Source organism: Phoxinus phoxinus, assembly GCF_949152265.1.
Source record: "Phoxinus phoxinus genome assembly, chromosome: 5".
NCBI lineage: Eukaryota > Metazoa > Chordata > Actinopteri > Cypriniformes > Leuciscidae > Phoxinus > Phoxinus phoxinus.
This window is the reverse complement of record NC_136880.1, coordinates 36,103,534-36,130,900: the sequence shown is the minus strand read 5'-3', so window position 1 is coordinate 36,130,900 and position 27,367 is coordinate 36,103,534. Positions and strand designations below refer to the sequence as shown.

The following is a 27,367-nucleotide window of genomic DNA, read 5'->3' as shown; positions in this document are numbered from 1 at the left end:
TGTAAACTTTATTGTAACTTTTTCCATTTTATAAGATTTATATGAAAATAATTAATATAAAATAACATTAATGCATAACTTTCATTTTGGGTGAATATAAAAGATTATCACCTTTGAGAAGTACGGATGTTTGTGACTCCCTGTTTAGTCTCTGACCTAGAAAGCTAAGGAAATTGAACATCAAATATAAATACGAATAAATGAGTACATAATTCATTCCAATATCACTATATTTCATTGCATTTAGATTTGTCTTTACTATAGAAATAAGTTGCAAAGCCACATTTTAAAAGGAATGTCCGCATACTTTTGCCCAATAGCACAGTAAAACATCAAGACTATTAACGAGATATTAGATTCTAATAGTGACAATTAAACATTAAGTTGAATGTTTTTTGTTTGTGTGTGTGTTTGTGTGTGTTCACTTGAGGTCTGGAGATATTCTTCAGGATCTCCATCTCTCTGTCTGATATGATGTCATGATATCTGATGATGCGAGGCTCGTCCCACTCCACTTCCTCTTTCACTGGTGCATACATCAGTCTGGGGTTTCCTCCACCTGTGCTGTACCTACAGGACAGCGCCCTCTGTCTCTTGGAGGTCTGATTTGATCAAATATAATAAACTTCCAATCAACACACAAAGCTTCACATTGACTATTTGTAATTTCATGTTAAATGATGATTTAAATAGTAAACACTGCACTTGCCCTCTCGTCAACCTCTCCTCTGCACAGAGCCTCATAGGAGGTATTTGACTGTGTGTCCAGCGTGAATATGTCAGGATTTGAATTTCTCTCGAAGCGAAGGTATCTGTAAAGGTTCAGCTCTACTTTCACTTCGTCATTAGTTGGATCTGAGGGAAAGAAGCTTATGACTTCCGTTGTCCCGCAACCTCACATATAAAAATATTAGTATTAAACTTCATGTCACTATGATGACCTCACCCAGATTAAGAAGCCGTTGGCCGAAGTAGATCGCCACAGGTAGGCTGCCAAAATGATAGGCTGATGAACTAAGGAAACGGAGCAACTCTTTCTCAGTAGTGGTTGAGTGTTCTGTTAATCTGTCCAGACTGTACAGAAACCAGAGGAAGGCATGCTGGAATTTGTCCTCGTCATAAGCGACCAACCCCATATGCTTGGCTTCATCTGCATTTAAAGACGTTTCTGAGAAATGTGAAATGAAAACATCAATCAGATTGGAACTCATTTTGAAACTAAAGTGAAACAGCATTGGTGCGGACATTTCACCCCTTGTGATGTTGTGTGGGTAGAGTTTGTAGAACTCTTGCAGTCTGATCAGTTCTGAAGCGGCATCATTCAAGTCCTTAGCCTGTGGGATATTTGAATAATCCAGCAGTGTCTGATACACTGTAAGATTTTCAAACACAAGAACAGATAAAACAACTGAAACGTTTAATAAAATAGCTTGAAAGCTTACATACATCATCATTCACCTTAATCTCTTGATTTTTATTTCTATTAATAATTAATGATGATACATGTTTCAGTCAAAGAACTGAAATAAGCTCTCACCCTCGTAAAGACTCAGTTGAGTGTATTCGACAATAGTCAACCATTCCCTTCTCACTCGTCTGAGGAGCTTGTAAGCTGCCACAGGGTCTCTCGTGGTTTTCTCAGGGTTTGCAGGGTCAAAGTATGTGAGTAGTTGAAGAACCAGAAGAATACTGGATTGAAGTTGTAGGGTTAAATACATTTATTTAATAACATATTTCTTGATCTAAAAACACATGCTTGCAAGATTGCAAAATATTTACCACTGGTTTCACCAGGTTATTGCTGTAAATTGAAAATACCGGTACTATAAATAAATAAAATGCTTTGATGCTTTGTAGGAATAAGGAAAGTGTTTTTACCTCTTCATTCTCTTTACATTCTTTTCTTCAGCGTCGATGTACAGACCGAAGCTTGTCAGAAGGTCTTCCTCCTCCTCGAAAAGCTGTGCAACTTTATCTATAAATAATTATATTTGCACTTATTTTTTTTATATAATTATATAAAATAGGTATTTCTATTATACTTTATTTCCCTCCATAATGACATATCTTTATTATATAAGAAACCAAAGAGAAGGTTGATAATTTAGTCATTAAAAATCAACAGCTAAAAAAGTGAAAGTTTTAATAAATCTCAAAATATCTGACTAAATGTATGAAGGTGTGAGAAAAGCTGCAGCAAAAGCTGTACTGTATGATCAGAAGTGTCTCACAAATCATAAAATCAGCACAGCATAGTTAAAACATTAGAGAAATATGAACAAAACACTAAAATAATGGCTAAAAAATGAATAAACGAAATAAATAAATGTATTAATATTAAATTGAATTCAAATAAAGTTAATTATATGCTACCTGTTGATGAAAAGAATTCATGTCCAGAAGTACAGGCAATCCAAGAAAACACAACAACAACAACTGTCAGTTCCTTTATGGCCATTATCAGACCTTCAATTCCTCAAAACACACAAAAACTTGTGTATGTATCCTGAAGTGAACTAGCGGAGCTTAAGTACAGATGGTTCACGTGGATCATTTTAAAAACACACCTGTATTACATCACGTGCCCGCATTCAGCAATTTCCCAGTACTGCAATCAAAGACCAAAAAACGAAAGTGAAACAAAATTTGTGACAGTCATGATGCTCCAAAAATAACATTTTGTTTCTTGTATGTAAATTAGATGTACATTCACAAAAAGGTATAATGGTACAATAATCATACTGATAGAAGTGGAAAGGCATTGAAAACATTACGTGTCCTTTAAATTATGAGACCTGTTTTAAAAACACGGTTTTAATTTAACACTGCATACACAACTGGCATAGCCTTATACGTTAAACGTTTAAGTTACAGTACGGTAAGTGAATACATGATGTTAGCTAATTGCATGATTTGTATTATAAACTGTATATTTCTGTAATACAGACATTGCTCAGACACAGTCACCTCTGATAACAGATTACTCTTAATTGTAACATGCATGTTCTGTAAAGCTGCTTTGAAACAATATGCATTGTAAAAAAAAAAAAGTGCTATGCAAATAAATATAAATTAAATTTTTATTATTTGTAGACAATCCTTTGAGTGTTTGCGATGCAATCATTTTTAGACTTATTTGAAATGAGTTGCTTTCCGAAAAGTCTGTCGGAACTAGTCTGACCAGTCCTTTAAAATCTGGTATGGTTTCACAAACAAATCCCCACATCTCATGGTTTGTGAGGTTGACATATCAACAAAATAATGCTTCACAAGAATGCTGCATTAGCAACCACTTCTGCATCACGCGAGTGTGACTAATGCAGAAACTAAAAGTATACACAATGAATTATTATCTCATCAGCATGTACTACAGTATGTGTGTTATTGTGCTCATGGTTTATGATTATGTTTAGTATTTCTTTATATTATAGATGTGATTAAACACAATCTCAATGTTGTTTGTCCTGAAAAAAATCTTAGTGATTGTATGATTATTGAAGTGGATCCTGAAGTGTGTGTGTATTTTATATTGTGTGTGTCTCACGTATGATGACGCTGAAGCATGTTGACACTTGACAGCCTTGCTTTCTTCTTTGGAGGAAAACAGATCATATCTTATACCAAGTATGTAAATCATTCTAACTGTAACTCAACAAAAACATTCATGTTAAATCATACTGATATAGGATATATATATATATATATATGATTCATATACAATAAAAAATATGTAAGGAATTTCTGCCTTCCTGTATCTCAAAGTAGAGCGTGGCAATAGCAATGTCAATGGCATGGGTTTGATTCCCAGCAGGGAAAGCAAGAATTGATACAATGTTGAATACAAAGTGGGGGAGACGGCCCCTTGGGGGTAAAACGCCTAGTCAGTTATCATCAGCTAACAATATTTTTCAAATAGGCTGATTTTCAGAATGGTTTATTAATAAATATTCATATTTATACTGTTATTTTGGCTTGTCTTTTTAATTTGACTCTGATTTTTGCTGTAAATGTATAAGGCAAATAGCTTTTTTTTTGGCAAAAACTGTGGACATTTTTCACACTTGGTTTATAATTTATCATGTAATTTGGGGCAAAACGCCCCCTTGGTACAAATTACATTTTTGTTAAAATTCCAACATGAAAACTCTAGGATAACTTCTTTGAAATAAGTTGCTTTGGATAAAAGTGTCTGCCAAATATAATAAACGTATGTACATAAATTTCACAAACAATAATTAAAATTAAATATAATACATAAATACTATAGCCTATACAATTATTAACAGGAGCACATTTCTAGTTTGTTGAGGATTGGTTTCTTACTGATGTGGCTGGCTGTGGAGAAGGAAAAGGCTGCAAAACAATGAACTAGAAGCAGACTAAATCCATATAGATTATTTCAGTGGCAATATGAGTATATATACCGGTATATACAGTCGTGCTCAGAATGAATCATACCCCTGGTAAATATGATCAAAAATGGCTGTAAAAAATAAATCTGCATTGTTTATCCTTTTGATCTTTCATTCAAAAAATTGGCAAAGGTCTAACCTTTCATTTAAGTAAATAATTGAAAGTGGGGAGGGGGGGGGGGGGGGGGGGAATCACATTATTAAATAAAAAATTTTCTCCAAAACACATTGTCCACAATTATTAATACCCCTAGAATTTTTTATGAGTAAAGTATCTCTGAGCTATATTCCCATTAATATTTACCTTGTTTTTAGCACACCAGGGTGACTAGGAACATGAAATTGTCTAGCCATGACTTCTTGTTCACAGGAGTTTGAATATGAGGAAACACAAAGGCCAAATTCCCTTAATCATCCTTCACAATGAGTAAAACCAAAGAATATAGTTCTGATGTGCAGCAAAACATTGTTGAGCGCTGTAAGAAAATAGCTAAAGAATTGAAAATCCTCATTTTGACCATCAGGGCAATAATTAAGAAGTTATAATCAACCGAAGATGTTACGAATCTGCCAGGAAGAGGACGTGTGTCTATTTTGCCTTAATGGACGGTGAGGAGGACGGTTTGAGTGGCCAAAGACTCTTCAAGGATCACAGATGGAGAAGAATTCCATAGATTAGTTGAGTCTTGGGGTCAGAAAGCCTATTAAAAAAAAAAATCAAACGACCCCTACATCACCACATGTTGTTTGGGAGGGTTTCAGGAAAAATGCTCCTCGCTCATCCAAAAACAAACTCCAGCATGTTCAGTTGTCAGACACGACTGGATCTTCAGACGGCACAGGGTTCTGTGGTCAGATGAAACTAAAAAAAGAGCTTTTTGGCAGAAAACACGTTAGATGGGTTTGGTGCACACAAGGATAAAAAGTGCCCCATGTGTACAATTTAATATACCGTTGGATCTTTAATGTTGTGGGCATATTTTTCTGCTGGAGGTCCTGGACTTCTTGTTCAGATACATGGCATCGTGGATTCTATCAAATATCAACCGATAAAAAATCAAAACCTGACGGCTTCTGCTATAAATCTTATAATGGCCTGTGGTTGGATCTTCCATCAGGACCACGATCCAAAACAAACATCAAAATCAACACAAAAATGTGTTAAGGAGCACAAAAGGAAGCTTCTGCCATGACCGTCCCAGTTCCCTGACCTGATGAGAGGAGGGAACTGAAGAGGAGAAGCAGCAACATGGATCTGGGAATCTGCAGGATCTGGAGAAGTTCTGTATGGAGGAATGGTCTCTGATCTCTTGTCAGGTGTTCTCCAAACTCATCAGGCATTATAGGAGAAGACTCAGAGCTGTTATCTTGGCAAAAGGAGATTGCAAAAGGGTATTTAATAAAAGGGTATGAATAATTGTGGCCAACGTGTTTTGGAGAAAAACATTTATTTAATAATGTGACCCCCCCCCCCCCCCCCACTTTCAATTCTTTTACTTAAATGAAAGGTTTGAATGAAAATTCAAAGGTTAAAATGAAATTTTTTGAATGAAAGATCAAAAGGATAAACGACGCAGATTTATTTTTTACAGCCATTTTTGATCATATTTACCAGGGTATGATTAATTCTGAGCTTGACTGTATATATATACTATTAATAATAACAAATTTGAGTGAACACTAGTACACTGTAAAAAATTTACTTCAAGATTTACAGTAACTTACTGGCAATTTTGGTTGCCAGTAAGACTGTAAAATTGACAAGAGTACTGTAAATCATTAACTACAATTGTACTATAAAATGTACAGTAACTTACTGGCAATTTTGGTTGCCAGTAAGACTGTAAAATTTACCAGAGTACTGTAAATCAGTAACTACAATTTTACCGTTAAAAAAACAGCACAATGCTATATATATATATATATATATATATATATATATATATATATATATATATATATATATACATTAGGGCTGTCAAAAGATTAATCGCATCCAAAATAAACGTTTGTGTTTACATATTATATGTGTGTGTACTGTGTATAATTATTTATATATATAAAAACACACACAATCATGTATATATTTAAGAAAATTTGGTTATATTTATATATAAAATATTTATATATAATATCAATTATATAAATGTATATACAGTATATAAATGCAATTATTCTTTAAATATATACATGAATGTGTGTGTAACTGTGTATTTATACTATAATAATTCTACACAGTACACACACGTATATATTATGTAAACACAAACTTTTATTTTGGATGTGATTAATCACGATTAATCTTTTGACAGCCCTCATATATGCTGTAGAATTCTGTTTACAGCGGACACTATAAAATTACAGTATAAATAATGAGCAACTGTGAACTTACTGCTATACATTTTACAGTAAATTAGATGGAATTCAATTCATTAGGAATTGGGTGGAATTCAATTCACTTACTACAGTTGAGATTTTTCACTGCTGTGATAATGTAAATATACGTTTGCTGTAAGTTTCCGTTCTTTCCCTTTTTGTCAAATAAAACCCAATAACAGGTTTTCATAAATATTACCACATTTATTGTGCAATAATGGCTATTTAACATAAGCACCAGATTCCAAAATATATTTGGAGAAACAAAAATGCAGCATTTAAATATCAACTATACAGGGCACACATCCCTAGGCTACAGTGTGACTGAACTTCAGTCATAAACAAAAGAAATGGTCTGAATGTGCCTACCTTTAATCTGCCAAGTCCATAAAAAAGCCATAAAAGTGCACATTAACTTGAACCAATCATGAACTTGAAAATCAGGTCAGAGTCTTTTGATTCAATTCCATTGGAATACTTTTGTTTAAATGGCAAGTCATTCAAAGTCCAGTAGCTTTCGTATCAGTGTAGATTTTCCATACAAAACACGGTGGCATCCAATAACTCCAATCCAACAGGGGGCACTAAAATACTTTTGTAGTAAATAAACTTCGTTGTTTCTGTTGTCCGCGGGAACGACGTCACTTTGGCGCCGAATCATACGGAGTTAAGCGCGCGGAAGAATCATCGATGCTTCAGAAATTTTAATAACACGAATATATATTACAATATATTCTGGATTTACTCAGTATCAGCAGTGCAAGACATCAACAATGCAGCGAAGCATAGCGTGAGTGTACCCTGCTCTTTTTTGCGTTTTTTCCGTGTTGATGATAAACTGCAATGTCTGATTCTGACGCATGACCGTGTTTTTACTCTAACTTACTTGCGACATTAAGGGGTTTCCTTTAAGCTTTTTTTCTTTAAATGTATGAAAGATGTTACCTTACAGTATCAACTTAAGTGAGCTCATTTATTTTTCATACGTGATCTCTTTGTTTCCCGCCCACAGGTCATTCTTTCAGCCAATGAAAGGCAAGGAGAAGAGTGATGGACAGCTCAAAGAAAAGGCTGAGTAAGTGACATTTTCCATATTAAATATTAAAAAAAGTTTATTTGTTCAAATTTAACATAATGTTGAAATTTCAGCAAATGCAGCCAAAAGTTTACACTGCCAGTGCCAACAAAAGTATTTGTGCTGATTCTGTATGTCTTCTCTTTGATGACATTGACAACTATGGTATATGGAGTCCAAAAAGATTATGAAAACAAATAGGTAATGTTATAATAGTACGTAATAATGGTGTATAATGATTTTGTCTTCTTTTGCTGCTCAGACCTGTAAAAAGTCCTCTCAAAATTCAGAATGGCGTGCAGGAAACTGATTCACCCGTAAAGAAGGTTCATAAACGCAGTCGAGCAATCCTAGACAGTGATGATGAAGATCAGCCGATGGTTATAGAACAGGCGCCAAAACAGAGTGAAGTTCAAACAGTAAAACCAGAGAAGGTAAGAATTGAGTCATCATGGCTGTCCACCATGAGAACATGTCAGTATTGTTGTCGACGATTCTGTTTCTGTGTTCCTACTCCAAACGCACAGATTTCTGATGTTACAAAGGCTGCCTGCACTCCTGTATCTCCAAAAACTCCTATAACCCCAACAACTCCGGTCACTTCCAGTGCCTCTGTTGCCGTCGTAACCCCTGCTTCCTCAGGCACTCCAGGAACTCCAGCAACTCCAACATCAACATCACCGTCAGGCATTCCCAAACGCAAAACCGGTCTGTATTAGTCTCCTCTTCTTACGTGTCTTCTTGTGCTACTGATCACTTATTCTCTCTTTAATTCTTCTTAATACTCCAAAACAGTAGTTTTTTTTTAAATGTACATATTCAGAAAAATTTTATATTTTAAAATGGAACGGTTTATTGAACATTTAGACAAAATATAAAATAAAATGTAAAAAACAAAAGTTGCATTGTATATAGGCTTTTTGTTCTGTTTTTTTGAAACTTTAGGCTTTTATGGCCATTATAGTGAACTAAATTAAATGGTGAGAATTTGGTGCTTGCAAATAATTTTTAATTTTTTTATTCAGAGGCCCAAAGTGAACAAAAATATACAATTTGGTGCAGATGTTATTTATGGAAGCTTGTTTCTGCCACTCAATTTAAAAAATAAAAATGATAATTTTTGGTAGAAGTATTTTTTTTTCCCTCGCAATTACAAGTTTGTATCTCGCAATTATGCTTTTATTTCTCGCAATTCCGAGTTTATATCTCACAGTTCTGACTTTATATCTAAACTTAGAATTGCAAGGTACCAAAACCTCTGACTGGGGTAGAACTGCAAATTTATATCTCATAATTCTGACTTTTTCTATCAGAATTGTTATTTTGACTTCAATTGCAACAAGCTATAAAGTCAGAATTACGAGATACAAACTCGCAATTCTGAGAAAAAAATATTTTGAGATAAAAATTTGCAATTACCTTTTTTATTACTATTTTTTTTTATTCTGTAGCTTCTGAAGTTATTTATATAGCCAGAAAAGTAACATGAAATTCTGATAGCTTGTAATGTATATCGATGAGATTTTTGTAACAGTATAACAGACTACTTTCATAAAATGCATACAAAGATTTAGAGATTTGTCACTCTATATCTTCCAATAATATGTATTAGTAAGGTGATATTTAAATGCTTAAAAAAAATGTATAGATAATTAAGTAAGCCTGAGTAGCTTTAGCCCAGTAAGTGTTAATATTACTAAATATTACTAACAATATAAAAGTTATTCTTACATTTACTTAAAAAAATTAAAGATTTCACAGTAAAAAGAAACCTGTACCATAACCTGAGAGGTGAATATTTTTAGAATGATACTAAAAGTTCAAGCAAGCCTTTTACTTGCTTTAAAAAAAAAAAGTATCAACAAAGTTTTGATCGTGTTTATCATCTTTAGGCCAGAAATTCATGTATCAAATGTGATACAGTTGGCTTTATACATTTAAAGTCCTTCTTGCTTTGTCTAGCACGCAAGCAGTTCCCCAAGAGGAAGCTGGAAACCAGGAGCGATGGAGAGGGGTCGAAAGAGGAGGAGGAGGAGGAGGAGAAGGAGGAAATTGGTGGCCAGGAGAGTAAGAGAGCGCGAGTGGAGGCCTCAACTGAGCAAACAGGTGAGATTAGCTGATCTCTGTGCATGTGTATATCCTTTCCACAGTTTCAGTACGTTCCTCATCGATTTTTCTCTTTCTCTCTTCAACTTAGAGAATGAGATGATGGAGGTGGAAGAGAAGAGCGCGGATGGAAAGACTGTAGTGGAGGAACGGAAGGATGAGGATGAAGCAAAGACAACTAAAGTTGTGGACAGTGCAAACAATAAGATAAAAGAGAATGATAAAAATGATAAGCAGAAGAAAAAGATAAATGAAGAGAATAAGAAGAAAGAAAAAATAGAAGACAAGAAAGAGAAGGAAGATAGCAGTCCTGAACGATTGGTGAAAAAAGAGAGAGACACAGAAGACGAGGGGGGATCGGCCAAAAAGAAACCCATCAGCAGCTTTTTTGGTAAGCCTTTTTTTCCTATTCTTTTTTTCTTCTGTATTTTAATTAAAAGAATAGCTCACCCCAAAATAAACATTCTGTCATCATTTACTCAACCACATGATGTCCCAAACCTGTATGATTTTTAAGGGGGAGTAAATGGGGACAATTTTCATTTTTAGTTGAACTATTTATTTAACTTTCAATCTTTTGTAGCACCCAGAAAGGCAGCTGTAAAACTGGAAAAGGAGGAGCAAAATGCGGGAGAGAAAAAGAAGGATGGAGAAATCCCTGACGTCGCTGAACAGAAAGAGAATAAAAGGTTAAAATCCAAAAATATTCAAATGTTAAAATGACTGAATATTTTACTTGAAAAATATAATTGTTTGTTTTGGAAGGAACCCATTTAAATGAGCTTTATTTTTTGTACAGTGAAAAGGGGGTGGAGTCTGCAGAGCAGAGCCAATATGATCCCTCCAGAGCGAAGTACCATCCCATTGACCACGCCTGTTGGAGGACTGGCCAAAAGTAAAGACTGCTTTTTATTAGCTTTTATATACCGTATTTTCCGGACTATAAGTTGTTCCTGAGTATAAGTCGCATCAGTCAAAAAAAACGTGTCATGAAGAGGAAAAAAAAGTTGCATTTATTTCACAAAATCCAAGACCAAGAACAGACATTTAATCTGGAAGGCAAGTTATTCAACTACACAATAGCACACAGAACAACAGGCTGAATAGGTGTCCGGTATGTTAACGTAACACATTAAAAATTATTAAGCTACACAATAGCATAAAGAACATATACCTGGGAGGCTGAATAGGCTAAATTAACATAAGCCAGCGAGTCCAACAAGTTACCGGTAAGCAAGTTCACCAAGTTCCCGATCTCATTCCACAACACTGAATTCTTCATCCTCTATGTTGCTTCTGAACAACTCCGCCAACTAGAGCGCCCTCTCGCGGCTGTAGACGGTAATGATTTCTCTTGGTTCATCTCAGTCAGTATGAATTAATTTTGACATATAAGTCACACCTGACTATAAGTCGCAGGCCAGCCAAAATATGAAAAAAAGTGACTTATAGTCCAGGAAAATACATATATATATATATATATATATATATATATATATATATTAGGGCTGTAAACGATTAATCGCGATTAATCGAATTCAAAATAAGTTTGTGTTTTACATAATATATGTGTGTGTATTGTGTATAATTATTTTGTATATATAAACACACACACATGCATGTATATATTTAAGAAAAATGTGTTATTTATATATAAAATAGTTATATGTATATATAATATAAATCATATAAAAATATATATGCAGTATATAAATGCAAATATTTCTCAAATATATACATGCACGTGTGCATTTTTTATATATACAAAATAATTATACACAATACACACACGTATATTATGTAAACACAAACTTTTATTTTGGATTCGATTAATCGCGATTAATCGTTTACAGCCCTACTATATATATATATATATATATATATATATATATATATATATGTGTGTGTGTATATATTTATAAATATATTAAATATATTATTTTGAGAAGCGTATATCTGGAGTGGAAAATGAAATCTTTGCAGATTTTGTATGCGTTGGTTTTTTCTGTGGCGGCAGGTCAGAGAAATGTCCACTCGGAACATTCTACTCTAGTTGACTAGTCGTTTGCTAAATTTCCATTTAAACGGTAATGAAATTAGTCGTTGTGCACATCCCTACTCGTAAGCACACTTAAAATTACAACTGGGACACCCTATGGTCTTGTGGACTTTACGATTGCGCGCACACAGTGGCTATTGTAAGTAGCCACAAGACATAGCACAAAAGTGCATATGAAGTGTGCCATTTAGGACAGGGCCTAACTAGCTTTTTGCTTATGTCAATTGTATTTAGACTAAATTCATTAAGAGTTGTTCATTTGTGAAGATTATATTGATGAACAGAACATCTTAGAATGATTAGGGTTAGGATTGGATTGGCTTACAAAAATGTCATCACAAAAATGGCAGCACACTTTTCATCATTAAAAGATCAAGAAAGTGAAACTGAATTATTCATTAAAGTTATAGTCGTTGTTTTTTCTAAAGCATTAACAAAAAGCTTAATTCAATTGCAATTTTTTTGAAGCAATAAAGTATGACACTTCTTCTATGAAAGTTCATTGTATATCTCTTTATCCCTTTCTCAGAGTGCCATATTTGGCTGTTGCTCGCACCTTTGAGAAGATTGAAGAGGATTCGGGAAGGTATGAAGTGTAGAATTATTCTGTATACTGTTTTATATTATTTTGTGTTTTTCTCTCGCATCTATTTCATTTAGAAAATGAGTGTATGCAGATGTCCAATTTCAATCCATTTCTTTTTTCTTTTTTTAGGCTTAAAAACATTGAAACTCTTTCCAACTTTTTGCGCTCTGTAATTCTTCTCTCTCCAGGTGAGTGTGTTAATTGATTCATGCCGTTTAAATAGGTTATTAATTATGCTAAACAGAGATTGTTTTTCTTCTTTTTTTTCCAAGTAATAAATAGATGAAAAGATTATTACTACTGTTATGGAGACAGATTGAAGGAAAAAAATACTTTATCTTGTACAAAGCACAAAAAATGTAGTATACATTCGAAATGTCTAAGCTTAACGGTTTCCATCTGTTCAATACTCTGTTGTTTGTTTAGATGACCTGTTATGTTGTGTATACCTGTGTCTGAACCAGCTCGGCCCTGCGTATCAGGGTCTGGAGCTGGGCGTCGGGGAGACTGTCCTGATGAAAGCCGTCGCTCAAGCAACTGGTAAATATATTTGTGTGTTCCTTAATGCCATTCACCATTCTGTACTGTTGACCCCTGTACTGTTTACTTCTGTTACCAGGGCGACAGTTGGACAAAATCAAGGCGGAGGCTCAGGAGAAAGGTGACCTGGGATTGGTTGCTGAGAGTTCCCGCAGCAATCAGAGAATGATGTTTACACCGGCCAGTCTGACAGCTGGGGGTGTTTTCAACAAACTGAAAGAGATTGCTAACATGAGTGGAAATTCTGTAAGTACAGATGAGAATAATGTGAAGTACACCTTATACACAGCCTTGGTGTTGCTAGCATCATGCTTTAGTTGTGCTACAGGAAACATGCCCTATATGCCATATATAAACTATATAAACACTATACAGTCATGGTCAGAATTAATGGCACCCCTGGTAAATATGATCAAAACTGTCCATAAAAATAAATCTGCATTGTTTATCACATTATAAAATAATAAATGTTTTTCTCCAAAACATGTTGGCCACATTATTGGCACCCTTTTATTAAATACTTTTTGCAATCTCCTTTTGCCAAGATAAAAGCTCTGAGTTTTCTCCTATAATGCCTGATGAGTTTGGAGAACAACTGACAAGAGATCAGACCATTCATCCATACAGAATCTCTCCAGATCCTTCAGATTCCCAGATCCATGTTGGTGCTTCTTCTCCTCAGTTCACTCCACTCATCAGGTCAGGGAACTGGGACGGTCATGGCAGAAGCTTCATTTTGTGCTCCGTAACAATTTTTTGTGTTAAATTTGATTTGTTTTGGATCGTTGTCCTGATGGAAGATCCAACCACGGTCCATTATAAGATTTCTAGCAGAAGGCGCCACAGCCGCGGGAACATATTTTATTTTCAATTCTTTAGCTATTTTCATAGACACTTTCTATTTTTTGATGCTCAACAATTTTTTGATGCACATCAGAACTATATTATTTTTATTGAATTTGGCCATTGTGTTTCCTCATATTTAAACTCCTGTGAAACAAGAAGTCATAGCTGGACAATCTCATGTTTCTAGTCACCCTGGTGTGCTAAAAAAGGTCAATATTAATGGGAATATACTTCAGAGATATTTTACTCGTAGAAAATTCTAGGGCTACCCATAATTGTGGCCAACGTGTTTTGGAGAAAAACATTTATTTCATAATGTGATTTTCCCCCCACTTTTAATTCTTTTACTTCAATGAAAGGTTAGATTTTGGGTTTTGATCATATTTACCAGGGGTGCCATTAATTCTGACCATGACTGTAAATGCAAAACCTTTTTAAGTAGGTTAACATGTATACTGTTATGTATATGCTCCAACATATATATTGTTTGGAGTTTGGGGTCATTATGATTTTTATGTTTATGCTTACCAAAAGCTATTTGACAGAAACACAGTACAAATAGTAATGTTAAAAAATGTTATTGCAATTTAAAATAACTATTTTCTATTTGAATATATTTTCAAATGTAATTTATTCCTGTGATGCAAAGCTGATTTTTCAGCATCATAACTCCAGTCTTGTGTGTTGTATAATCCTTGAGAAATCATTCTCAAATGCTGATTTGGTTTCAAGAAACATATCTTAATATTATAAATGCTAATATTTTTGTGGAAATCATGATACATTTTGTTCATGATTCTTTGATGAATAGAAAGCTAAAGAACCGCATTAATTTGAAATATAAATCTTACTGTTGCTTTAATTAATCTAATGTGTACTTACTGAGTAAAAGTATTAATAAAAAAAAATATTGACCCCAAACATTTGAATGGTTCAATTTTGTCCATGCATGTACCGTATATTTGTTTATCTTCTGTTCTCAATGAAAATCAACTTCCTCTCTCTGTCAGGCAATGAATAAGAAGATTGACATTATTAAAGGCTTGTTTGTGGCGTGTCGGTTTTCTGAGGCCCGATACATTGTGCGGTACGTTGTTTCACCTTTCACTTAAAACTTTTAAAAATTTTCATCTGACCAACCATGCAGAAATGTTGAATACGTTCTGGAAAATGACACAATAATGAATGTAATTTATTTATGACAGTTGATTTTTCCTAATTCTAAATGATGTGCCGCTGGCCTTGATTAAACTGCTGTATGGTGACAGATTTATATGAATATTAATGCTGAAAGGAAATATGTTAGTTTGATTGGTTGCCTGTGTGATTGACAGGTCATTGGCGGGGAAGCTGCGGATCGGATTGGCTGAGCAGAGCGTTCTCGCTGCTCTCAGTCAGGCTGTGTGTCTGACGCCCCCGGGCCAAGGTTTAAAATGATCCTAATGAAATTGGCATTAACACACATCATAATCAGAGCATTGATAGAACCTCCAGGCATCTGGCATTTGCAATTACTCTACTCTCTGTCGTGATGAATAAAAAATGAATAACACTTAAACATGTTAATATTAATTAGGTGTCCATTTGGTTTAGCAGTGTTGAAATGCTGCTAATATGTTTTTCTCGTGTTGGTTTAGAGTTCCCACCAGCTGTGCTGGATGCAGGGAAAGGAATGAGTTCAGAAAAAAAGAAAGTGTGGCTGGAGGAAAAAGCACTGATCCTGAAACAGACATACTGGTGAGGCTGTATATATAATTATTATTATTATTTAAAAAAGAAATGATTAAAAATACAAGACCCTGATCAAAAATAGATCAGAAGTGACAGTAAATGCATTTGTTAACTTATAATGTTAAAAGATTTCTATTTCAGAAAAAGCCAACATAAAAATAAATTATATTTTTAAATGTATTAAAATAGAATGATACAATAATTTCACAATTGTACAGTTTTTACTGTATTTTGTAAATGCGACCATTGCATAAATGTTCACCGAAGTATCTCTGATGTTTCTACACAATAAAATACTGTTAAAACTATATTTTGGTTCCTCTAAATGGGAAAAAACACCATTGTACATAGTGTGAGATGTGTCGAATACCCCCCAAAAGCTGAATAATTTCAAGAGATTTTTTTTATTCATGTGGTATTATTTCTTTATTTGGCTAATTAAGATCTTGTCAGTTGTCTGTTTTCAGGCTCCTTGTCTCACAACTCTCAAGTATGAAAGCTGTAAGATATTTTAATAGGTTCACTGATTTTCAGTAGCAAAATATTTTGGAAGTCTGGTTCATTATTGTGAAAATGTTTTATGTGTCTGAAATGTCTGAAAATATCAAGATTTTTTTTTATGTCCAGCCCTATTGGCTGTGGCTAGTATGAGTGGAAATATACACAGAATGAGTACAACCTGAGTGTCAAACACCAACCAGTGCTGTGAGGGATAATTATCCGTATACTACAAACAATATTTCAATTACGACTACAGGTGTCCGCTGCATAACAAGTGCCTGTTTAATGAGAATTAGCATAATTTGTACCCTACAGGAAGTCTGATTTTTAACAAATTGTTGCTGTTACTACCTATCACCAATGCATACAAATAATATTTTTTATTGCTTTCACTTATATTTTTCTTTTCAGTGAGATGCCCAATTATGATGCAATCATTCCTGTATTGGTGAAGGATGGCATAGATGAACTGCCCAATCACTGCAAGCTCACCCCAGGTACTGACCATTCACAGTTTGCTCAGTTCACAGTTTGCTCAGTTCTCCCACCATCGAATTGAAAATGTAGTTTAAAATGAGACTAAACAGTGTTGTTTTACAGGTGTGCCCCTGCGGCCCATGTTAGCTCACCCAACTAAAGGTGTCGGCGAGGTAATGAAACGTTTTGATGAGGCATCTTTCACCTGCGAATATAAATACGATGGAGAGAGAGCACAGGTGTGTGTTATTTTAATCTTATTCCACAAGGTGGAGCCTCTGCCATAAAAATGACTTTGTTTCCATAGCAATATCATTGATTGAATTGTTAATTGTTTTTTCTTGCTTTGCATCGAATAGATCCATATTCTTGAGAACGGAGATGTGCGAGTTTTTAGCCGAAACCAAGAGGACAACACAAGCAAATACCCTGATATTATCTCAAGAATCCCTCAGGTAACACATGTAACCAGCAGGATAGAAATACAATTCAGATGGATGCAAAAAAGGGTCTCTTTGTCTAAAGCTGGGTGCACACTGTGCGTTTCTTGCAACATTTGCAGTCTAATTTCAGGGATAATAAAAGATTCCATCATAGGGTGAAACTGGCAGTGTTGGATCGCCTAAGCCTCAGTGTGACATGCTCACTGATGCCCAATTAATTGCTTCTTTGCCTTTGAGGCTCTGGCAGAGTTGTTATGATGGTCATGTTTATATATTATATAAAACATTTGCTGCTGAAGTTTAAAATAAATCAGTGTTGTTGTTGATAACTAAAACTATCAAAAATATTTTTTTGGATAAATAAAATCATATATATATATATATATATATATATATATATATATATATATATATATATTTATATGTTTTTTTATATATATATATATATATTTTATATGTTATTTTTGATATATATATATATATATATATATATATATATATATATATATATATATATAGCACTTAAGCCTTGTCTGTGAAACCGGGGGCAAATGTCTAGTCAACTCTGTAATTTATAACTAAAATCTTAGATGCAGCTTGTACTGTTAAGACATTTAATGTTGCCCAGTCTGTCTGGGCTTTTACCCAATATATTACTGGGGTCAATTTGTACAGTCGGGCAAGCAACGGTTGTATAGTACTCACAGTGTGCACCCAACTCAAGGCTGTAGGCTGATTTTAAAACACTAGGTATCATTCACTTGCTGACGTTAGTTAAATGGTAAAGAGGAAAAACTGGGCATCATACACTAAATGACTTTCAAGTCGTTCCAAACACAAACTCAAGCAGAAACATTTGGCTCGTTATTAGGAGACACATGGCAAATTAAAACAATGTGTTCACGCGATTTTCTGCAGAATCTATCAACTTTGACTCCCTAATGTTTGCAGACTGGCTTTGACTTTTGGCAACTAATGACTACTCCCCCAGACTGCAAATTGGCATAAACATTTTTTTGGGGAAAAAATCTTGTAGTGTATTCCAGCCTTTAGAAAGAGAAAACCACTGCCAGTCAGGACATATGATGTTGAATATGCAGCAGTTTAGGGATTTTCATCAAATGAGATTTCACTGTGGGTTGAGGTACCCAACATGACACGACCAAAATAGAAAACCAAGGAACTGACGAAATGTGTGCAGAAACTCAAAACTAACATGGTTAAGATGAGACCTGGTTTGGACACGGTGTTAGAGTCTTTTTCACCGACTCTCTCTTTCTCTTTGTTTCTGTGAGTCTCTTTGTATCTGTCTTTTTCTCTCTCTTTTTCAAAGGCCATATTTGTCCTCTGTCATCCTGCTCTGTTCTCCTCACAAGAAAGCAATAATGGATTTCAGCCCTAAAGCAAAGAAAGCATTTGATGAATGACACAAGCTCACGCGCAGATAAATCAATGAAAACGCTGTTGTTTTGCTTATCAGTGTCCATATCTCTCTCTGCCTTCGCTTTTCTCAGTTGTATGATATTCAGTGCAAAATCTCATTATTGTATAAGTATCGAAACTGTCATAAGTCTGAGTCAAACAAGATGTCTTGTGGGGAATTAATATGTTCACTCAGCAGCAGAATACAGTTGCCAGACATGTTTTAGACATATGGTTAAGTTCTTGGTTATGAAATATAGTGACAAACACATTTTATATGTACAAACTAGCGCTTGATTGAACAAGTAATTATAATAATTAAGTTTATTAAAGAAAGAATATTCAAATTTCAGTACAAGTTAAGCTTAATCAGTTAAACAAGTTAAGCATTTGTTGTAAAACATTGATTACCACAAAATTGAATTATGGTCACATGTTCTAATCATGGCTGTCATGAGAATAGAAAGCTGGCTTCATTCATACAGACTGTATTCAAGCTGCTGTATTATGAACAGTCACACCTGTTAAATTTAGATAGTCAGTCCCAAACACTGACTGTGAATGCAGTCAATTGTGTGAGAGGATTACAAACATTTACAAAACCAGCCCATACATTCTGCTACAGCTCTCACAAACTCAATATGCACTTGTAACATCTATTGAATTGTAAATGTCACACAGCCTGGGGGTTCGATGTGTTATTCATTTGTGAAGTGGTAGTGTTTAAAGCTCAGGTGACCTTATAAACAAGTAATTTTAAGATGTTATGGCTGTGAGGGGCATATCTGCGGGGTGAGGCTTTGCTCCGCGTTGATGATCCAGTTTATTCATGTATTGATGGTAGATTTAATAAATGTCCTCATCACCTCTCTCTCAGGTGAAAAAAGAGAATGTACGGTCCTGTGTTTTGGATTCGGAGGCGGTGGCCTGGGACAGAGAAAAGAAACAGATTCAGCCGTTTCAGGTCCTCACCACGAGGAAGAGGAAGGTGAGAGATTTAAAAACAGAAACAGCTGAATATTGAAGAAAGATGCATAACTGAATGGTTAAATAAGGGAAGACTGATTGTGAACAAATGTATATGGACAGACAAAATCTGGTAGTTTTTAGGAAGCAGTGTAAAATGCATTGTATGTTGCATCTTAAATCATTTTAAATAGCATTTTGCTAATTGTTTTATGATTATTATGCATTCATGACCTTATATAGAAAATAAATTAAAAGAAAATAAAAATCTTGTTGATGATTAACAGTCATTCAAATGTTAAAAACTTTTTGTGTGTATTTCAGGATGTGGATGCATCTGAGATCAAGGTTCAAGTGTGTGTCTACGCCTTTGACCTGCTGTACCTCAACGGAGAGGTAAGTCCACGATAACAGCTAATAGCCAGTGACATTTGAATTAGAGATGCACCGATATGAAATTTCTCAGCCGATACCGATAGTATAGAGAATAAAATCTCTCCCAAATAATTCCGCAAACAATAAAGAGAGCCCTCTCATTTGGTACACTATAATATTAGAGGTTAAAATGTCTCTGAATTTTCACTTTTTACATGTATTGTGTGTTATTTTTGTGAATAATGTGTCTGTCTTGCAGTCTCTGGTGCGAGAGCCTCTAAGCAAACGCAGGGCTCTGTTACGGGAGAGTTTTGAGGAGAAAGAAGGAGAGTTTGTTTTTGCTCGATCCCTGGATGCTGACAACACGGAAGCCATCGCTGAGTTCTTGGAGCAGTCTGTACGAGGTGTGTGAACGAGAGGGGGGTTATTGTTGGACCTGTGCGGTTCATGATCATATTAATACATTTTAATGTTTAGATATTATTACATTTATTATATTATTTTGGGATTGTTTTTGGGTTGCCAATATTAAATGTGGGTCCTGAAGCAAAACTGGTTAATAACTGACATTTAGAGGGAGTCGAATTGCTCTCTGTGAGGTGTTACTCAATCATGTAATAATCAATAATAGTAATATTTAATTTATAATTGGCTAATTAATCTCGATTTAATGAGGTTTTTTTTAAATGTTTTGCAGATTCTTGTGAGGGTTTAATGGTGAAAACATTGGAAAAACATGCAACTTATGAAATTGCCAAACGCTCCCACAACTGGCTCAAGGTATTGCACACCACATTTTCTCAATGTTCTTAAAACTTCATAGAGAAAATACACTTCATCTTTTAAATACACTTTTTACTTTTATCATATTCATGTTTTAAAGTTTTAAAGAGGCCATATTATGCACTTTTACAAAGTCTTGATTTTGTTTTAAGGTCTACTAGAATAGGTTTTCATTTCAGCACATTATTTTTCACATACTTCACATTGTTGCAGCACCTCTCCTCCCAGTCTGTCAGTATCGCTCTGGGGTGCGTTTCCCGTACAACTATATAGCTCACTGCTTAACTACCATAGTATGATGCATCGTTGGAGAAATCAACTAGCTCGTCACGACTGTTTCCCGAAACCATATGTCGCAAAGTATCGTTCAACCACGCTGGTTTATGACGTCTCGCACGTGGTGGACTAATAAATTATTTTAATTAATCTGTTTGAGATCGAATTAACGCTAGATTTTGTCATATAAGTTACAGACATGGCATCTGAAGACCATTTCTAATTTTTCTCAGTTATTTTGCTTTATTACCAGACTCAATATTTGGCTCGTTCTTACATAGTAGAGCGCGTTCGCACATGCGCAGTCTTCAAAAACGGTGTTTTAAATCTCTTGACAAACTAAAAGACGTAAATTACATTTGTATGTATTCTAAATAAATAACACGGGTTGTACTGAATGTCAGCTTGCTTATTTTGCTAAAGATAAGGATTTATTCAGTCTACATCTCATGTAAACTAGAAACTATGCTTCTAACCACAGCTCGAGAGCAGTCGTTCCAACCACACAAGTTTGCGATGCTGTTTGCGAACGTTCGTTGGAACGATGGTTTCGGGAAACACCAAATCGTTGAACTATGCTGATAACGACGGAACTTGCGACCATAGTTGGCTAACGATGCTTTCGGGAAACGCACCCCTGTTTAGTTCCAGTCTCTATGAAGCCCCTCCTTCTGAAAAGTGTGATGTGTTCTGATTGGCTGGACCAGTGTGTTGGATATGTCATTAGTTTCCAATGCGTTTTAGAAACTGCGAGTTTCAACACACTACTAATGCAAATCAACCTGGCCTTTTTTGGGTATTCCTTGAGCAGGAATTATTTAAACTAGGGTTATTGTGACAAGCACATTCTCGGAAGAAACCTTAAGACTACAATCGAGGCATTTTGGAGAGTTCAGAAACAACTTTTTTTGCTTTGTAATTCTGCAGAACTTCTTCATGCTCAAACAGCAACATTACACTCTAAAGAAAGTTAAAACTGTAAAAAGCATAATAAGGTCCACTTAAACATTAGAATGCTATGTAGTTACATGTATAATTTCAGAAAAGTTTACTTTATAAAGTCAGATTGCGGGAATAAAAAGGTGATTTTTATTTTTTCTTTCTCTCAGACACACACACACACACATCAATAAAACCCAGACAAGTATTCAAAGTCAGAAGGAAGGTGCAAGTCATTAAAGTGTAATTTCCACTCCATTAAGCTTTTCTCTTGTTCTGTGTCCGTGTCCTGACATTAAGGCAGGTGTTATGATGGAATATATACTCTGACAGTAGAAACGAGACGACCGGTAGAGATTCTGCTATTCCTTATGTAATGTGATATATCTGTGTTGAGGTTTAAAGATTAAAAAAGCAGACATTTGTAGTCTACTACGTCAGCAACTGTTCAGTTTAAATTTGTTTTGTGGATTTGTGGGAGTGATTATTTATTATTTATTTTTGTAACTATAGGTTGTTTGTAGTTGCCAAGCAACTTGACTCATTAATATAGAATTCAGCTAATGTCCGCTCACAGATGTTTATGCTGTATATTGGCTATTTAACTTCAAGTGTGTCTTATCCAATCAAATGCATAATGTATTACTGGTTTGAGTGTGTTGTCTAATGTGAAGTATTGGATACAACTTTTGGTCTGCATCCATCCAAATCCCCCCAAAAAGAAAATAATCTAATGAGTTAATTCAATTCAATTCAATTCAAGTTTATTTGTATAGCGCTTTTCACAATACACATTGTTTCAAAGCAGCTTTACAGAAAATGCATTTCAAAAATATACATACAAAAATACAGTTAGTTAATCATGAAATTTAGGGCATAACATATCGCCGGCGTTGGGTCGTCTCTTCACAGGCGTCGAGTCATCTCATCACAGGCGTTGGGGCATCTGAAGTCTCCATGAGAGGCTGGATACTAACTGGAGCTGACGAACTCTATTTGAGTTATCTCGGGACAGGCGTCCCGAGATAACAACAAAAAAGGCAGATGGGAAATAATTAGCGTAGCTGCTGTTCATAATATGAATGCATTTGATCTGATTTAACTGTAGTATAAAAGGTATGAGATGCATCATGTGAATGCTTGGCTAAAGAGATGCGTCTTTAATCTAGTTTTAAACTGGTAGAGCGAGTCTGAGCCTCGGACAATATCAGGAAGGCTATTCCAGAGTTTAGGAGCTAGATGTGAAAACGCCCTCCCTCCTTTAGTGGACTTAGATATCCTAGGTACGACCAGAAGCCTCGAATTTAGTGATCTTAAAGAGCGCGATGGATTATATGGCGATAGAAGATCTCTTAAATACACAGGAGCTAAACCATTTAGGGCTTTATAGGTCAGTAACAATACTTTGTAATTGATACGGAACTTAATAGGTAACCAGTGTAGAGATGATAAAATTGGTGTTATATGATCATATTTTCTTGACCTAGTAAGAACTCTAGCGGCTGCATTTTGGACTAACTGTAGCTTGTTTATTGAGGATGCAGGACAACCAGCTAATAGAGCATTACAGTAATCTAGTCTCGAGGTCATGAATGCATGAACTAACTTTTCTGCATCAGAAACTGATAGCATGTTACGTAGCTTAGCAATGTTTCTAAGGTGGAAAAAGGCTGTTCTTGTGACATTTGAAATATGATTTTCAAAAGACAAGTTGCGGTCTAGTATAACACCCAGGTCTTTTACTGTAGCGGATAAAGTAACAGGACGTCCATCTAGATTAAGGTTGTATTGTAAGAGGTTTTGTGGGCAGTTTTTTGGACCAATCAGTAATACCTCCGTTTTATCTGAATTTAATAGAAGAAAATTACACGTCATCCAATATTTTATATCTTTAACACACTCTGTCATTTTAGATAATTTAGTGTTATCATCTGGTCTAGATGAAATATATAATTGAGTGTCATCAGCATAACAGTGGAAACTTATTCCATGTTTTCTTATAATATTACCAAGTGGCAGCATATAAATTGAGAATAGCAGGGGGCCTAATACAGATCCTTGCGGCACTCCATAATTTACTGACGTTATCTTTGATTTTTCCCCATTTAAATGGACAAAATGGTAACGGTCTGATAGGTACGATCTAAACCAGCTTAATGCCTGTCCCTGAACACCAGTGTAATTTTGAAGTCGATCTAAGAGTATTTTATGATCTATAGTGTCAAACGCAGCGCTAAGATCGAGTAAAACTAGTATTGAGATACAGCCTTGGTCAGAAGCTAAAAGTAAATCATTTGTAATTTTAACCAGCGCAGTTTCTGTGCTATGATGTGGCCTGAATCCAGACTGAAACTTTTCATAGATATCGTTTTCTTGCAAGAAAGAGCACAATTGAGCGGACACAACTTTTTCAAGTATTTTAGACATATTTTAGAGTTAAAGTACCTTTTAATTTAAAGTATTTCATCCATTGGATTATCAAAAGGTACTACTGCATGGTTAAGTAAAATAAAACATTTGTGGCTTGAATTTCCTACAAAGTATAGGTGTCACTATATAAAATTACGTTTGCTTGCGCTCACCAAGGCTGAAAAACAGTAGTATTGTGAAATATTTTACAATTTAAAATAACTTTTTTTTTTTTTATGTATTGTATTTTAAAATGTGTTGTATTGCTGTGATGGCAAAGCTGAATTATCAGCAGCCATTTTTTCATGATTCTTTGATAAATATGAAGGTTCAAAAGAACAGCATTTATTCAAATCCAGAGTATTTAATTCATCCTTAATGAATAATGAACCTTCTGCTCTAACACCTCCAATTCTCACAGGAATTTATTAACCCATGTTTTAGTTTTAGTTTCTTAAAACTCTAAATTCAGGGTTTCTACCCTGAGGGGAGGTTTGACACAGCCCTTATGTTTCAAACTTGTGTGGCTTACTTTCTTCAGTAGAACACAAAATGTTCGGCAGAATGACAGCCTAAGTCACCATTCATTTGTACAAAAACAGTGTGGTGAAAGTGAATGGTGACTGAGGCTGTCATTCTGCCAAACATCTCCTTTTAAGTTCCATAGAAGAATGAAAATCATAAAAGTTTGAAATGACACGAGGAAGAGTGATGACAATTTTGAGCCATTTTGCCTCTAGGGTACATTTACCGTGTTTTAATGATTTTGTTTAGTTTTTGTACTCCAGTACAAGACAAAGATGCGGATACATATTTTTCTTCTTCTTGCAGTGTAGTTATGCAATTTATTCATATTTATACTACTGTCAGAACTGTCATTTGCTTGTCGGTTATATTGTTTCTAATGATCTGTTTATGCAGCTGAAGAAGGACTATCTGGAGGGTGTTGGAGACACAATGGATCTGTGTGTGATTGGTGCTTATCTGGGGAAGGGGAAGAGAGCAGGCAGCTATGGAGGATTTCTACTAGCCTGTTACGATGAGGAGAATGAGGAGTTCCAGTCTATCTGCAAGGTGCGTGAGCGTGTGTGCAGAAAATAATAATAAATTAATGATGAATAGTACATATATATATATATATATATATAGAATTTTTTTTTTTATTATTATTTTTTTTTTTAAATGCAGTATAAACAGTAATGTAAAATATAACAATAAAAAAACTGTTTATATATTTTAAAATGCAATTTCTGAAGGATCATGTGAATGAAAATTCCACAGGAATAAATTACATTTATTTAAAATGTATATCTTTTGTAACATTTAAAATATATCTTTACCATCTCTTTTGATCAATTTAGTGTGTCCTTGCTACTTAAAAATATATATATTGTTTTTTATTTTTATTCTACGGGCCTCAAACCTTTGAACACTAGTTCAACATTAATGAGTTAGACACCATTAAATAGACATTAAAAAATAAATATTATCTGTGTTTTGCTTTTGTCAGATTGGAACAGGCTTCAAAGATGAAGATCTGGAGCAGTATTACATTTTCTTAAAGGTACATCAATGTTTACACTCTGTTTCCATGTATTTGTGAGTACTTTGCTGCTTAAAATCTTTTTACATCCAATTCTCCTCAGGAGCACATTCTACCTAAACCACGGCCATATTACCGCGTGGACCAATCAGCAGAGCCGGACGTCTGGCTAGAGGCAGTGCAAGTGTGGGAGGTGAAATGCGCTGATCTTTCACTGTCTCCAATCTACAAGGCAGCGATGGGATTGGTCAGTATGCCACGCACATGTGAATCATGATGCTGAATCAGTGATTTTTTTTTTTTTTACTGACTGATGTTTTCATTGTTCAGATCTTGGCGCCAAATTTTAGTTTTTATTGTGCTTAAGTTTGGGTCTTTATGGTGTGATTCTCTCCTTGGCCATCAGGTGGACCCAGAGAAAGGCATTTCACTCCGTTTCCCAAGATTCCTGAGGATTAGAGATGACAAAAAACCAGAGGATGCCACCACAGGGTCACAGGTAACTGCCGAAATGCAGAAAAACTTGGAGCAAGCCACATAAGTGGATCTTCACACATTCAGTTAATTTACATACTGAGCACAGATTAAGGCACATGAGAGACATTGGGGTCCAAAATCGTAAAAAATATATAACAAAGATGACTTTTAAAATAAGAATAGTTAATATATATATGTTATTAATTTATAAATATATAATTAACTAATCTATAAATAGATATATTTGTAATTTAGAATATGTATTAAAGTGGAAAAAGCACAATAGCAGTTTCACTTATGTAATCAGTCTGTAATTCACAAATGTAGGAGTCAACAGTAATTACCCCACATGAGACATTTCTTTCTAGGGCAAATGTCATAAATGCATAATGCATGGAAAACTTAGGATATAACCACATATATGTGTGTGTTGTAGTTCCATGGCAAATATGATGGGAAGTGTGAGATTTTAAAGTAGTTTTTCCTCTTGAAAGTCAAACGTGATGACATTGGCATAGTTCGGAGCATTGTGACATTGTGATTTAGTGCAGCAAGTGAAGTGGATCCGTTAAAGGAAATCCATCTTTTTACGTGCCACACTGTCTTTCTTTCCTTTCCCCCCTCATTTTCACAGTTCATTTATTTCAGTTTTCTTTTATTCCTGTCTCCCGACGGTTGGAAACACACAGGCGCGCACAAACACACCCTCTCAAAATGAACTGTTCTGATCTCCTGCATCACTCTCTCTCTTATAGATTGCTGATCTCTACAAGAAACAGCAGCAGATTCAAAATCAGGGTGACAAACCAGATCTGGAGGACTACTATTGATCTCTGCGGTCTGATTCGCTCCTTTTGTCAGCTTCTCTTATTCCAATTGGTCTGGAGGATTTTTCAATATTTTTTTTGCATATTAACATGCTGAATTTTAATGCTGTGATATTGTGAGACTTAATGAAAAATGGAAATGAACATGTAAATAGTCTTTCAATTATACAGAGCGAAAATAAACACTTGCTTTTCACT

General features: G+C 34.9%; 2 protein-coding genes across 6 annotated transcripts in view; one reads left to right on the top strand and one right to left on the bottom strand.

The window, feature by feature from the left end:
• Positions 1-7,366, bottom strand: part of LOC306999321 (prolyl 4-hydroxylase subunit alpha-2) — an 11,418-nt gene extending 4,052 nt beyond the window's left edge. For 2 of the 5 annotated variants that reach the window (XM_079613888.1, XM_079613889.1), the window contains exons 1-8: positions 2,374-2,547; positions 1,879-1,975; positions 1,538-1,689; positions 1,253-1,372; positions 947-1,168; positions 710-855; positions 426-602; positions 112-164 (exon numbers count right to left, since the gene is read on the bottom strand). In XM_079613888.1, the coding sequence (XP_079470014.1) occupies positions 112-164; positions 426-602; positions 710-855; positions 947-1,168; positions 1,253-1,372; positions 1,538-1,689; positions 1,879-1,975; positions 2,374-2,458 (1,052 nt within the window). In that variant the 5' untranslated portion in view covers positions 2,459-2,547. Of the gene's footprint in view, positions 1-111; positions 165-425; positions 603-709; positions 856-946; positions 1,169-1,252; positions 1,373-1,537; positions 1,690-1,878; positions 1,976-2,373; positions 2,548-2,567; positions 2,609-3,544; positions 3,592-7,157 lie in introns of those variants that run through there. The other 3 variants (XM_079613891.1, XM_079613890.1, XM_079613892.1) reach the window with 3 other exon arrangements.
• Positions 7,357-27,367, top strand: lig1 (ligase I, DNA, ATP-dependent). The gene is made up of 27 exons (XM_079613860.1): positions 7,357-7,578; positions 7,801-7,863; positions 8,126-8,297; positions 8,391-8,571; positions 9,826-9,969; positions 10,061-10,360; positions 10,553-10,658; positions 10,769-10,864; positions 12,558-12,614; positions 12,744-12,802; positions 13,041-13,154; positions 13,234-13,400; positions 15,011-15,087; positions 15,335-15,426; positions 15,638-15,737; positions 16,644-16,729; positions 16,833-16,948; positions 17,069-17,164; positions 19,452-19,562; positions 19,865-19,936; positions 20,175-20,319; positions 20,613-20,695; positions 25,244-25,396; positions 25,833-25,886; positions 25,969-26,112; positions 26,272-26,364; positions 27,098-27,367. Exons 1-27 carry the CDS (start codon positions 7,562-7,564, stop codon positions 27,170-27,172), a joined length of 2,973 nt encoding a protein of 990 aa, XP_079469986.1. The 5' UTR covers positions 7,357-7,561; the 3' UTR covers positions 27,173-27,367.

Bases quoted from the DNA above. Each gene is read 5' to 3' on its own strand.
- lig1 (XM_079613860.1), top strand. The intron at 8,298-8,390 runs GTAAGAATTGAG...CCAAACGCACAG, and splicing joins AAACAGTAAAACCAGAGAAG to ATTTCTGATGTTACAAAGGC. The intron at 13,155-13,233 runs GTAAATATATTT...TTCTGTTACCAG, and splicing joins AGCCGTCGCTCAAGCAACTG to GGCGACAGTTGGACAAAATC.